This window comes from Oryza glaberrima, chromosome 1, assembly GCF_000147395.1.
Source record: "Oryza glaberrima chromosome 1, OglaRS2, whole genome shotgun sequence".
NCBI classification, from domain to species: domain Eukaryota; kingdom Viridiplantae; phylum Streptophyta; class Magnoliopsida; order Poales; family Poaceae; genus Oryza; species Oryza glaberrima.
In genome coordinates, this window is record NC_068326.1 from 36,183,564 (window position 1) to 36,197,994 (window position 14,431).

A 14,431-nucleotide genomic window follows, 5' to 3' on the forward strand; every position below is an offset into this window, starting at 1 on the left:
CTGCAGTGCCACGGCGTGAGCACGTCGTCGGTGCCGCACTTCTGGACTTTGAGGAGCAACCGCTGCTGCTTGTCCAGATCATCCCGGAGTAGGGACTGGGTGTTGTGCAGCTGCCGGATCTTCTCCGGCGGCGTCGCCCGGAGCCTCGCGATGAGGTCCAGCACGGCGGCGCGGTCGGGCGGCCACGTCGTGACCTCGCCGCCCGCCACGGCGGGGGCGACGCAGATGAGCAAGGCCTCGACGCCGCACAGCGTCGCGAACTGCGACACCTTCTGCTTGAGGCCGTCCCGGCGATTCTTGAACGTGGCCTTCCGCTTCTTCTCGTTCTCGATGAGCTTCAACACAAGCTTCGTGCGAGGCATCTCGTCTCGTCTCGTCTCCTCTCGCCGGACGAAATCCAAAACCACGCGAACGAATAGCGTTGCATCAATGCATGGAGACATCGTAAATATAAAGCAAAGAGCAACAAATCTTTCACCCATGGAAACAAAATCTCGGTGATTATAAATGATTTTCCTTGATATCGGGGGCTTGCCTTTCATTCCCTCTCGTTTCCTTTCCTGACCGAAGGTGAGATCACATTCGTTGCGAGCCGCGGCGGGTGGGAAACGGGAATACGTCGCGGGCTCGCGGCGGAATGCGGCACCGTCGCCCGGCGGGCTGTAGTTGGGCCGTAGCGGGATTATGGTGGGCGTGCGGACCATGTGTTGGTTTGGGCCGGAAACGGTAGACAAAAGCGCATGCAAATTCGTGCACTATATATCATGGCGAGAAAGCTATTGGGCGATTAGTCGCGCGGAGAGGGAGGCGCGCGACCGGACACTGTCGCGTGTGGAGAGGGGCGGCGGACGCGCCGCGCGAGAGGCGGAGGGAGTAGCGAGTTTTCCGTTTTTTTCCTTCCTTTTTGTTTCTGTTCGGTTGTTTTTTTCTTTTTTTTCTCTTTTTTTTCTCCGTTTTTCTCGTTTCTGTCCAGTTTGGTTTTTTCTTTTTTTACGTTTTCTCTTCTATTCGGTTATTTTCTCTTTTTTTTAAAGATGCATGAATATAAAGTTTGTATTCGTTTTTTTAAGATAATGGAATATAATATCCCGGCCTTTGCTAAAAAAGAACTACAGCCAATTATTACAAAGATCCACTCCAGAAGAGAGTGTAGTTCAAGACAAGTTGAACACACCAAACAAGATAAGAAAGGACCCAAACTAAGAAAAGCAAAACAAAATGTGGAGCTAAAAGGCCTCGTCCAGGCCTAGGACTGAAGTTCGAAGTCAATGCATAGACCAATGACAATATCCTTGCACGAAGAGGTTTCTCCAAAGCGGTGCCCCCAAGGAGGATGCGATGTGGATCGCCACCACCGCTCGTTCGGAACCGAAGCAAGGTTTTCACCCGGAGAATATGGTAGGGAAAGGAAAAGGGTATGCTAAAACAACGCCTCCAAGGAGGGGAACGACACCAAACGGCGTCGCCGTTGTCAGCTAACCAAATGGCTCGGCAAGGCTTTCACCCGCGATTCCTTGTCCAAACCCACACCACCAATCCGCACAAGAAGGATCGTCGTCGGTCAATAACATTGTCCCTTCAGCGGTTCGGCCAAGGCCACCGCTCACAATTGTTCCCGCCGTCGACGGCGCGCCCGCACCCAGACTCCTCCTTCCCCGCCGCCAGACCCCTTCCCCGCCTCCACATACTGCCGCCGATGACGACGCACCGTCAGCTGGATGGTGGCCTTCAACCATCGCCGCCATAGGTACCATCGTCGACAGCCGCCACCGCCACTGCCACAGCCACCACCGTCGCCAGCCGCCACCATGAGCCACCATCGCCACCGCCACCGCCACGGACACCCCCGTACAGCCACCACCGTCCAGCCGCCACCGTCGCTAGCCAGCGCCGCCAGACGTCAGCCGTCCAGATCCGACCGGGGTGGTGCGGATCGGAGGTGTAGCGCGAAGCGCGGGTTGCCGGCATCATGGAGGAAGGCGTCACGGGCATGGTGTTTACAGCCGGAGCATTGACGAGGGCGCCGCGCCTCCCTTGTGGCGGCGAGGTTCTTGACGAGGGCTGGCGTCGCGGCACGCGCCGCAGTCCGCCGCCGTCGTCGCCAACTTTGTCGCCGCCACATCCGCCACCATCGCTGCCGCTAGCCACCCCCCTGCCAGGTCTGCGGAGCGGCGCAGGCGTCGACCGAGCCCATCGCCGGTCACCCCGGCCAAGCAGGGAGACCGGATCTGGCGACGTCGTTGCCCGTCGCTGGAGCCGCAGAGAGCCGACACCGAGCGCCCCACCGCCGCGCCCAACGCTGCACCGTCGCCGCGCCGTCCCCGTCACCACGACCTCGCCGTCCCGCCGCCATCGTCGCCACGCCCGCGCCGGGGCGAGGTGGAGCCGAGGAGGATGGCCCCGCCGCTGCCATCCCAGCGCGTCGCCCCGGCTTTGCCGGCGACAAGCTCCGGCGGCGGCGAAGCACGGAGGAGGGGCGGTGGCGGAGGCTAAGGTTCCGCCCCCTAGGGGCGGCGGAGACTGTTGCAGAAGAAAATGTTTCCTCGAGAAACCAAAGTTTGTATTCGTATGTATGCAAAGTTTGTATTTCGTATGTATGCAAAGTTTTTATACATGATGTATTTTCTAGTTTATTTTTATTTTTTTAATACGTATGTATATAAAGTTTGTATATATCGTATACAAAGTTTGTATATGTCCTATATAAACTTTATATATGTGTATAAATTTTTTATGCGTTAAAAATATATTCATAATATATATATATATATATATATATATATATATATATATATATATATATGTATATATATATGTATATATATATATATGTATATATATATATGTATATATATATATATATATATATATATATATATAGACACATGTATATGTATACTATATAAGACAAGTATGTGTATATATAGTATATATATACGTATATACATCTTAGATGTATAGGAGATACGATATGGATGTGTTTGGTTACTTGTATGTCTCTAGCTAGGCTCGTATGACTCATGCTGGTTGAGATTGGCCTGGATAGGATGATGCAAATTGAGTTGTTTGGTTGCCGTATCAGCCTAGCCCTCATAATATAATGTTGTTTGGTTGTTGTATAAAAAAGTGTTGCATGGGGGTGATTTTGTTTGATTGGTTGTATAAAATTAAGTTTGGTACCTCCTCCTTTTGAAAGGTGAGATTACCTCCCTAGTCCCTGCCTATCATGAATAAATGAAAAAAATATAATTAAACTATATCAAATCATCTCATTATCTCGGTTAAATTAATTGTGAAAAATCTGCACATGAATGGATCGGATAATCATCAACAAGGAAAAAAGATGCTTGAGTACAGTATTAAGCCGGTGGGCTTGAGTACAGTATTAAGCCGGTGGTTACAAATTGACAGGTTACAAATGATTGATCGGTTAGAGAAAACAGAACAAAGAAAAAGAAAAATTATTTGCTCTCGCCACACTCGTTCCTATCGCCGCCGGACTCCTCGCCGCAAACAACCGCTCGCCCCTCACCACGACTCCGCCGCGTACCTCCCCACCAGATCCATCGCCGGCCTCCCTACCAGATCCCGCTGCCCCCTCGATCCCCATAGGATCCCACCACCCACCCGAACCCTGCCACTCGCCCCGCCGTCGAAGATCCGGCGGCCACGAGCTCAAGGCCTCTCAATCCGGTCGATCTGGAGAGAGAGAAACGAGGAGAGTCGACAGCAGTCGGGAAGATGATGGTGGCTTCGATGAGGAGAGGAGGAAGATCATGGCGATGACGATGGAGCCCCTCCTTCGTCCAGATCCGGTGTCTTCTGTCAAGCTTCTTCTTTTTCCTCAAGCCCCTTCTTTCCCAGTCGGCAAGATCACGTCGGCATCCTTGGAGGCGAACGACAAGAAGAGGAGAAATTTAACAATATGCCACTCCATAGGAGTGGCTTTAACAGAATGCCACTGCATAGAATGACCTTATAAAAATGCCACTTCATAGAGGGTGTTTCTTAATGAAATGCCACTTTAGGGTGATTAGAGGCTTTTAATTGTACTTTGAAGTGATTAGAGAAATTTAATCGCACTTTCAATCACATAAGCCGAGCATGCCTCCTTCAACGTCGAGCTCGGCGCCTTCGGCCTCGCCAGGCTCGTCAGCAACGGTCGCCGGTCGGCGCTACCCTTGGACGCGACGGACGGGGAGCTCGCCGCCGGACTCCGCCCCTGCATCGGCGTCCTCTTCTCTCGCGATACCATGCTGGGGATGGGGGACGGGGCAGCGGCGGGGAGGGAGGACGCTGTGAGGAGGAGGAGAGCCGGAGTCGGAGTGGCGCCACCTGGTCGTCGTGGGGGCCGGTGAGGTCGCCGTCGACAGGGAAGGCCCCAAGCGGAGAGCGCGGCGGAGAGGGAGGGCCCCGAGCGGCGACGGCGTTGGGGACAGGAGGGGATCCCGGCGGCGGCGTCGGCGTTGGGGCCACCACCTCATACGCCTCCCCCTTCCCCTTCCCCTTCCCCTTCCCCTCATCCGCCGCCTCAGCCACGGCCCCCGCCCCTGCGCCTCGCCCCCGCCGCCGCGGAGGTCGTAGTCGTCGTTGTCGTCGCCGCCACCAGCGTCGGCTTGCGGGGACGAGATGTGGAGCAGCCAGGCGACAGCCCCTGCCTCCTTCTCCGCCATCTCAGCCATGGCCCCCGCCCCTGCCCCCGTCACCGTGCACGCTCACCGCCGCCTCAACCTCCGCGCTCGGAGTTCGCCGGAGGTCACCGCAAATCACCCCAAAAAAATCCGCTAAAGGGGAGTGCGTGGAGCTGGATCGGAGGGAGGCGGCCGGGAGGGAGTGGGAGCCGAGGAGGCGCGGGGTGGAGATGAGCTTGACGGCGAGGCCCGGGCGGAGCACCTGGAGGTGGCCGGCGAGGCGGAGGAAGGCCGGGATGTGTGGCCGTGCGCGAGGAAGGGGAAGAGCACGACGTGCGGGCTCCTCGCCTCTAATTTCTCTAAAGTGGCATTTTATTAAGAAACATCATAGAAGAGTGGCATTTTTATAAGGTCATTGTATGTGATGGCATCCTGTTAAAGCCACTCCTATGGAGTGGCATATTGTTAAATTTCTCCAAGAAGAGAGGGGAAAGAGGCAAATGAGACAGGGGAGGTAGCGGACTGCAGGGGCTGCATCACGTGAGGCACCCGCGCCTGCGTCTGCTCATCCAGGCTGAGGAGCGAACCTCATTCCCCGCGTTCCTCTAGGGCTTGGCTGGGGAGAGAATCTTGCATCCGCAAGGCCTAGCTGAGATCTTCGAATAGGCAACCAAACAACTCGAAGTTGCATGGGCGGCTGCGAGCCAAGACTCATGCAGGCAACCAAACACACCCATAGAGACTATTGGGGGGGGGGGGGACTGACCGCGCGTGCCCCACGCGCGCGGCTGATCACATAATGGAGTTCCCAATTATTTCTTTTTAGGTAGAAGTAGAGCTGTAATTGTTTAGGTGCGCTTCAGCTCAGGAGAGGTGAGTATTATACCGTGAAGAACCCGATTATTTTGCAAGTACACTATAGCGTGAAGTTCCCAATTATTTTGTATGTGCACTATAGGTGAGGGTGTATACGAGAAGCAAGGTGCAATCAAAACTAGATCAGAAATTCTAGATTTCTGACATTCTTAAATAATATTGATGTGAAACAATCAAACAAATACTTCCTCCGTATAAAAATAAATCAACCTAACCTATGACATGTGCTGACCTCCTCCCCCTCCCCCCTCCCCCTCCCGTTCGCCCCATTTTGCCCACGCCACCATCACCGATCCACCGACTGCCCTTATCCACCCGCCGCCCAGAGTCCTAGAATTACCGGGCACAGATGAAAGCCCTAAGAATCTCCAAAGAAACACCGGACAAAAATTGCTAGGGGGCAATGAATTAAGGGCTAGTTGTTTCCCTGCAGTCTTAATAAAAACTAAGACGCATGGGTCGCACCTTAGTTTTTGCAACATTAATTAATGAATGTTTTCGGATCAAACCAACAGAGGTTACATGGATTCGAATTCAATGGCAAAGCCAGCATCTAGCATCGTTTGCCACAAGACTAATGTTGTAATTGTTTACAGCTAAAGCTTGGACTGGTACAGCTATTACAGCTAAAAGCCTAAAACTTCTGAGGTGTTATGTACTGCAGTAGTAGGAAATCCTAGTACATGCTTGTTACAATGAAATTTTATACTTCAAAACGTGAGCCTTCACTGGAGTGAAGGGGCACTATGGATAGCTCATAGCTTGTACAACTGGCGGACCAACTCCAGGGCTTTATGGTCCTCTGCACAAAGGGCAATAATTTAGTCAAATTCCAAGGGAACCATATGAAGCTGCAGTTCCTTATGCTGTGACCTGTGAACCTGTGAGAAGTCCATAGCCACCAAGTACTATCAGCTTCTGAGTTGGCTCCATTGCGACGTTCTACATTATGAATGCTGTTCATGTTTAAAGCTCTAGTCAAAGGGCATCTTTTGTCTTCTGTTCATCTACTGTTTCTTGGACAATGCGAGAACTTTTGCCAAGTTTGATTTGGCAGCATCAAGCAGCGGATCAGATTGCAGAGACTTCTCAAAACAGCTAATAGCTTCCTCATAACGGCCCTCTGCAATAGATACAAGCCCCAGGTTGTTGTTGGCTGGGGCATGTCCAGGACATAGTTCCAACGACCGCAGTAGCATCCTTCTTGCAAGTTCATACCTCCCATGCTGTCGGTAAAGAATTCCAAGATTGGAGAGGATTGCATACGACTGCTGGCTTGAAGACAGGATGAGTGCTCGTTTATATACAGTCTCACAGGATGAATCGTCTGATAGTTGCAATGCAATACCTGTGACAACACGAATTTATTTTCAGATAGCAATCATATGGTGCATAGTTAAATTACAGAAACGTAAACGAGAGAGACTCAGTGAACTAATAATGTTATGGTTATTTAGTTCTTTGTTGACTAGGGGAATGGCTCAGGAATTTCTGAAACAGATTAGATAGGTAGTTAAAAACAAGATGTACGCTGGAATTTTTATTTTATTTTTTTTAAAAAATGAAGATTGCAGTAATTCGAACCAGGTAGCTATATTTGTTTCGCACAAACTAGTGGGATAGCAAGGATTAGCAGTAGCTTGGCATTGATTTAACCAGGAAGTTGCGCACCAACCACTTACACTTAGGTGATGGTGACATTAACTCATAAGTCACACAAAATGAGCAAGGCTCAGTTCCTGAACCAGGTAAGAATTTTTTTTTTTTTACCAAATCATTGCAGGGGAGTCCCCCGCAGTATATTTTATATATTAGAGAGAAAAATAGTTAATCACAAAAAAGAAAAGTATGTTAGCAGGTCACATTTAGGCTTCCAGTGGTAAGCATATAATAACATCTCAGTCTACCAATTTAAAAGAACTATCACTTCCATAGAATAGTTTAGACTTGAAATATGATTGTGATGTGTAAGTGCAACAAAGCTCAAAGAGTGTGGAAGAACCTTGGTATAACTCATTGTTCCAATGTGGTGGTTTATTTGACTATAGAGATATAAACAGGATTGAACTAGATCAAAACTTACCAAGATTTGACCACACATAGCTGCAATCTGGCGAACGAGCTACAGCAGCTTTAAGGAAATTTACCGATCGGCTAAACTGAGTGGTGCAAATATTGTACAAACCAAGTTGATGCCATTGAACAGCATCATCTGGGTCCTCTTGGATAGCCTGCAAATAAGAGGTAAAAATAAGACAACAGCATCATTTTAAACTTACCAGTTCGGATTTAGGTCAATTTAAGTATCAGTGGTACTTTGCAGGTCATCACCTGTTTTAGTGTATAAAGAGCTCGCTCTTCTCCATCACTCAGATTAATTTGTTCAGTATCATAAGCAGCAGCAATTTCATGCTGTGCCCTATGAGCCATTGCCAACCCTGCCCATGCAATTGGGGCATCAACTGCTGAAGGGTCTCCTTCTTTTAGAACTGTTGCCATTTCATTTGAAGCCCAAAGAAGTTGATCATCAGAACACTGTGATCTGACAGCATCTCTGATTCGGTGAACTGCAATAGCATACCGAGCGGGCATATGACTGGGTTCATGCTTTGCTGCCTGCACAGAATAATCCAAAAAGTTATTTTTTAAAAAAAATCTCAGATCTGTCTTTCCATGTATGTCTAAGCCTTGACAACATATGCCACCATAAAATGCAACAGAGGGTCGCAGTTGTGGGGAAGATAGTACTTAAGTTTGTATTCCATAAGCTCGTAGACATAAAAAATAAACAGCTCAGACTGGCAGTAGCCAGGAAAAGAGGAGTAAAAGTATGGTACACAGTAAAAAAAAACTAGGCCCAAGGGGACATCCCGAAGATCTTGCATTTAAGGTTGAGAAGGCCCCGAAAGCCGGCTCTCACTCATATGGGGACTCTGTTGCCACAGGCCGTGTCTTAACCTGTACTTTAGGGCAACATACAACGAGGAAGCCTTTTTTGTGAGAACCAGGGTGAACCCTGGTTGGTAGCCTCACAACTGGAGGACTTACCACCATGCTACAAGCATGTTTTCAGCATGATATACAGTAATCAGTCTCCACCCAGCTCAATATTTCCTTTTGTCATGTTGCCAAGCAATTGAACCATATTAGTTGGCTCCAGACGTAATCATATTAATGCCATGCTGTGGCTATGAACTTGACATCCAAAATTTATGCAATACCTTATTGGTATAAAGTGGGTGCATACAAACACATATAAATAGTTTAATATGATACAGAAGAAAATTGCCATCAAATAATTTATACAATTGGGATATCTGGTAGACAAATTTTTAGTATAATATGTGAACAGTAAATCCAGACAGGTTGGTAGCCATCAAATAATTTATACAATTGGGATATCTGGTAGACAAATTTTTAGTATAATATGTGAACAGTAAATCCAGACAGGTTGGTAATGGAAGCTACGAGCTAACGAGCATATAGTATAGTCGTTACGCATGGTACTGTAAGGCTGTGTTCTTCCCACAATTTTCCCAACTCACCTCTCTCGTTTTCTGCGCGCACGCTTTTCAAACTGTTAAACGGTGTGTTTTTTGCAAAAAAAAAATTATATACGAGAGTTGTTTTAAGAAATCGTATTAATCCATTTTTCAAGAAAAAAAAGTTAACACTTAATTAATCATGCAATAATACATGCTTCGTTTTGCGTGCCGGGGAACGCAGCCTTCCGTAACATGGATTACCGCAGTACTGTAGCAGGGTGCTGCAGCAAGGACTATAAAGGTTTCGTATTTCCCAACACGGATATCCATTTCCATAAATAATTATTGATTTGTTACATAGATAACTTATTAATTTCTTAGGATTTTTTTTTTTGTATTTTATGAAATGCTAATGTTAATAAAGGAAAATAGCAATAGTTGGTACCTGTTCCAAGCATCTCTTTGAATTTCTGTGTTCACCAGCCATGTAATATGCATTTGCAAGATTAACCCATACTGATGCAGCTTTAGGATCAGCCTTCACTGCTGCAAGTAAGCACTCTTTTGCAACAGCTAAGCCTTCTTTCTGATGCAGACAAGAGCCTGCACTAACATTACCACCTAACCCTGATTTGTAGTGAAATATTAGATATAAGCAAATTAAGAAGTATTCATCAATAAACCCTTGTAATGATTACCCTTGTTTTGGAGTTTTATATTGGTAAGTAAACAAGTAATGTTGTTAGCAAGTCCAATAGTGAAATCGATTTGGCTATAGAATCAGGACACCGGGATAACCGTGTGGACTAGATGTTTGCACAGTATGCCCTTCATGACTCCCAATTGATTTATGGGTATCACAGCATATCTCCAACAGTTTCACACAGTTCAAACTTTGCTCAGCTAAATAATACTGAGAGCGGCATGATTCTAAAATGGCAATGTGACTAGTCAGCATGTATACCATGATAAGAAAAGCATAGAGAGCATGACAATCAAGTTGCTGGAATACCTGCAGCAAAAGATCCATATTTACAGAGAAGGAGAGCTGCATAGTTCACCAGAGCAGCTGGGTGGTTTTGATCTTTTATAACAAGTTCTTGAAAGCATTTTGTGGCCAGTTCTAGATTCCCACTGGATATTCACAAGTGTTAACAATCAGAAGGAAGAAAACGGAAGTCGAAATGATATTTACAGTTCAAACCTTTGAATGTAGGCAACACCAAGATTCGCAAGAGAGTCCAAGTAATCTGGAGCAACAACCGTCAGAGAAGATAAAACTGAGATAGCACTCTGTACATGATGAAAAAAAAATCAGCAAACAGTTAGTTCATTGACACTTCAGTCTAGATACTGATCAATGCAAACAAATGCAAAAGTTTTAGTGCATCAGTACCTGAAGCTGACCACTACGAAGAAGAACCAAACCAAGGATATTCCAAACAGCTGCCTGTCTGGGGTCAGATTCAACTGAACTCTTCATTTTAACAAGGATTTCATCTAGTTCACCAGATTCAAGCTCTTCATCAAAAGTGTCACCCATACTTGTTTGCAAAATGCACTGCATTAGGAAGTAACCGAGTCAAAGTGTGACTAAATAGTTCTAATTATATAGGCAACCAGAGAAAAGAGCTGATTCTAACTTCCAAGAATATAAAGGAAGATCAAATCACGAATCGTTGTTAAGCTGGTGCACCTGAGCATGGTGTATCCTCACTGATGAGAGCAAATCAGGCCTTCGAACTTCTTCTTCATCTTGTAACAATATCTCAGATGACTTCTCATATGCCGCTATTGCCTGGAAGATTTCTGCAGCCAATTGAGCTTTATGCAGAAAATAAATAACTTCAATTTTTCAAAGTGAAGATTCATTCACCTTCTGTGGCTGACCAAGCCTTTGGTACATCAAACCCAACATAAAATGTGCGTGGGCATTTTTAGGCATCTTCCGCGCCACATGTACCAAAGCCTGCAAAAGGACGATCCGGTTTTAGCGATACGTATGCTGACTATGTGCATTCAAATCGCCATGGGCATATTAATTAGGATAATGTAATGCTAAAAAAAGGCCTGCATGATAGTAAATAGTATTTAAATACCATTTTGTTTTCACTTAGCTACTGCATGTAAAGTTGCATATACAAAAGGGATACGAAATTATAAATGTTTGTTGTTCAGTGCCATTAAGACCAGCACTTACAGCTTTCAGGTTGCTAACTTTCTCTTCGCGTGCAACAGAAGCCCCTTGACAATGTTGATCAGCATCTGCTAATGAAGAACAATAAATAATCGATTCACAAAAGAGAACTATTCTTCAACTACTTTGCATGTCACCTTCGCATTCAACAGTATCAGGTTCCTTCGTTGTGATCACGCTTTTTGCCAAACTACCCTCATCATTGCTACTCCTGTGAACACAATCAGCTAGAATCAATGACCAGACACAATGGAGAACTAATAGACCATAACTTCTAAGCCAGAGAGTTTATCAGCCCAGTGATATTTGTTTAGAGCAGTGAGATAAGTGCTATCAAATGTTATCTAGTGTTGAACTTTGTACGAATTTTAGAAGTAATAATTAAGCTTCGGAGTTAAAATTTACAGAATGATCCTATGAAATAAATTCAGCTAGCAACGAAAATCTAAAGGATGGCTCATTTCAGATGAATACGCCAAACAAAAAACATGCCATGACAGGACTATTGTCCCATAGACGCAAAAATCACTTTGTCCTGTATAAATTCTAGGGTTGCGACAAACGACCATGAGGGCCGCGAATCTGACGTTCAATTCCAAACTACTTCAGGGGACATGAGGGCACAAGCAGCAGAAATCATGTACGGTCAGATCGAGAATTAACTTCGTGCGCGTACCTAGTGGAGGAATCGATGGCGACCACCGTCGCCGCGGTGACGGCGGCGGTGGCGGGGTTTACGTTGGGGTTGGGAGTTGGTGGTTGGTCCTCGCCGTCGCTCTCCGGCGGGTCGACGTTGAGGTCGGCTAGCATGACCGGCCTCGGCTGCTACTGCGGCGGCGGCGGCGGCGGCGGCGGCGGCGGGGAGACGGGGGACGGCGAGGCGGAGACGCCGGAATCTCTCGCTCTCCAGCTCTCCCTCAGTCCTCTCTCTCCGTCCTTTCGCGTCGCGTGATTCGCTGTTTTCTGTGGGCCGGCGATTGGTTGGCTTGGCCCAACCCAAGTAACCAACATTCTTTCTTATAGTTAAGCATTACTTCTAAAAAAGAATATTGGATTAACAGGCTCACAATTCTGACGAAAAGGTTGAATTTCACCAAATTTCGAGATTTCGACGAGGCTCGAAAGTAGAAGCCGTTTGAGATTTCAATGAGTTTCATCCAACTTCAAATTTGAATTGATAAACAAGGAAACAATTCAATAAAATCTTATAAATAGTATGATATTCATATAACCTATTGAGATATAAATTTTTTTAAAAAATTTGATGTATTCTGTGTTGTTACCGAACTTTATAGTAGGAAAGAAAATAATAGCGAATGAAAAAAAACAAAAACACTTTCAATTTATCTCTTTTTATAGTTACCGGTTAAAATTTCGATGATTTCGCTCAGAATTTCGCCAAAGCCGACCGGTTTTCGCGAGCTTATCAGTAAACTTAGATAATTTTCTATTCAAATTTTGGTTTATGTTCCATCAAAGAAAAGTTCCATCCAATAAACAATTGGTTTATGAAATTTGTTCGAAATCTATCGGCTTTCCATCAGATTTCGTGAAAACCTTTATTCCGCCAGAGCCCGAAACAGAAGGCCAACTCAAGTACCCAACATTCTTTTTTAGGAGTAATGCTCAATCATAATTATATTGAATTTGGATGAAACTCATCAAAATCTCAGACGGCTTCTACTTTCGAGCATCGTCGAAACCTCGAAATTTCACGGAATTCGAACGTTTTTCGTTGGAATTATGAACCCTATATGTTACCCATTATTATTGTTTAGGATAAAACTTCACTGGAAACAGAAAAACAATATGAGTACATTCATCTCGAAACAATAGTAGTATATTCAACTCGAAAAAATAAAACCAATACTGTATATGCATGTCAATGTTATTGGTGGACAACATCAACAAGGAAGAAAAAGGAAATGGAAGTTCAAGTTTAGAGAGCTGTTTCTCAAAAAAAAAAAAGTTTTTCAAAAAAAGTTTAGAGATGCTTGGTGATAGGTAGGTCGGCGTGAGGGCTTCTCCAAAATTCTAGTCCGTGTATATTAATGGTTTTATAGCGAGATAAATATCAGACCAAATAATATAGTTCAAAACAAATCATAGAGTTTTCCGAATTTTAATCAATTACATGATGTGGATTAATACATGAGTATAATGAGTATAAGTATATGTAAATAATTTGAAATCAAAATTGCACGCATGAAAGTCTTTTTAGGGCAATTGTGTTTTTATCCTTGCTCTACAGTTCAATTGTGATTTTACTCCTGATTTTTAGGGTTTATGATTTTGCCCCTAGTTTTTTTTAAATGAAGCAGCCGCCTGTCCTTACTCTGTTAACTCATGGTAACGGTGTTAAATGTGTAGTGAATGGACAAATATGCCCCTACTATTGAGATCAACGACATGGCGGCTGCGGCAGTGCGGCGGCGGCGCACGAGCGAGTAGCAAGCGCAAGTGGCACGCCGATTGGGCGAGGTGAGGAGCAGAAGACGCCCGGGCTACTCTAGGCGGGCCGGTACACCGAGCATCAGGCGTCGGGCGCGGCTTCGCGAAGCAGCCCAGCACCCGGTGAAGCTTCAGCTCCGGCGGCAGCGCGCGAGCAGGTGGGGGCGGAGCCCGTGACCCCGGCAGGAGCAGTTCCAACGGCAGTGCGTGAGCTCGCGGCGTCGGCATCCCTGGCAGCAGCACGCGAGCAAGCGAGCATCTCGTCCATGGGCAGCTAGCTAGCAACTTCTCTTGTTTCTCCTTTTCCTTTTCCATATATGTTTCTCTCTTTCTTCTTCCCCATCTTTGCAAGGAATTCATTTGGTGATCAAATATTTTCCTGGTGAATGTGATGAATTCCCTGCTCGCTGCTCGCTGGCCGACGGAGCCGCTGATCCTCTTCGCCGCGCGCGAGGATGCTGCTCCTCTCCGCCGCAGTTGGCCCACCGCCAGCCGCCTCAATTTGGGGAAATCGTTCCCAACAAGTGGTTGGCCCTTTCAGTAAACCAAGGGTAGGATAGTCATTCACAAATTATAATATTATTTTCTTTCTTCGTTTAATTGGGAAATTCCGGGCCTACCAAACTACCGTCAAAACAGGGGCAAACGGTTGTTTCATTTAAAAAAGCAGGGGCAAAATCACAAAACCTAAAAATTAGGGATAAAATCAACTGTAAAGTAAGGGCAAAAACACAATTGCCCCAAGTCTTTTTCATGAAAGTGGCACGGAGTTAAAGCTGATATCCCGACGA

General features: G+C 46.2%; 1 protein-coding gene across 1 annotated transcript; it reads right to left on the reverse strand.

The window, feature by feature from the left end:
- Positions 1-5,910: 5,910 nt before the first annotated feature.
- Positions 5,911-12,161, reverse strand: LOC127756584 (probable UDP-N-acetylglucosamine--peptide N-acetylglucosaminyltransferase SPINDLY). The gene is made up of 12 exons (XM_052281942.1): positions 11,866-12,161; positions 11,327-11,400; positions 11,193-11,257; positions 10,869-10,961; positions 10,689-10,790; positions 10,389-10,553; positions 10,197-10,285; positions 10,005-10,126; positions 9,438-9,619; positions 7,839-8,123; positions 7,591-7,738; positions 5,911-6,855 (listed from the first exon to the last, which is right to left on the reverse strand). The coding sequence occupies exons 1-12, from the start codon at positions 11,997-11,999 to the stop codon at positions 6,515-6,517; spliced, it is 1,800 nt and encodes a 599-aa protein (XP_052137902.1). The 5' UTR covers positions 12,000-12,161; the 3' UTR covers positions 5,911-6,514.
- Between the last annotated feature and the right edge of the window lie 2,270 nt (positions 12,162-14,431).

What these genes read in the sequence shown, in the direction of transcription:
- LOC127756584 (XM_052281942.1), bottom strand. Translation starts at nt 11,999, where the DNA reads ATGCTAGCCGACCTCAACGTCGACCCGCCGGAGAGCGACGGCGAGGAC. An exon ending in AAGTTAGCAACCTGAAAGCT is followed by an intron (nt 10,962 to 11,192) that starts GTAAGTGCTGGT and finishes GTCCTTTTGCAG; the next exon opens with GCTTTGGTACATGTGGCGCG. An exon ending in GGCTTGGTCAGCCACAGAAG is followed by an intron (nt 10,791 to 10,868) that starts GTGAATGAATCT and finishes GAAATCTTCCAG; the next exon opens with GCAATAGCGGCATATGAGAA.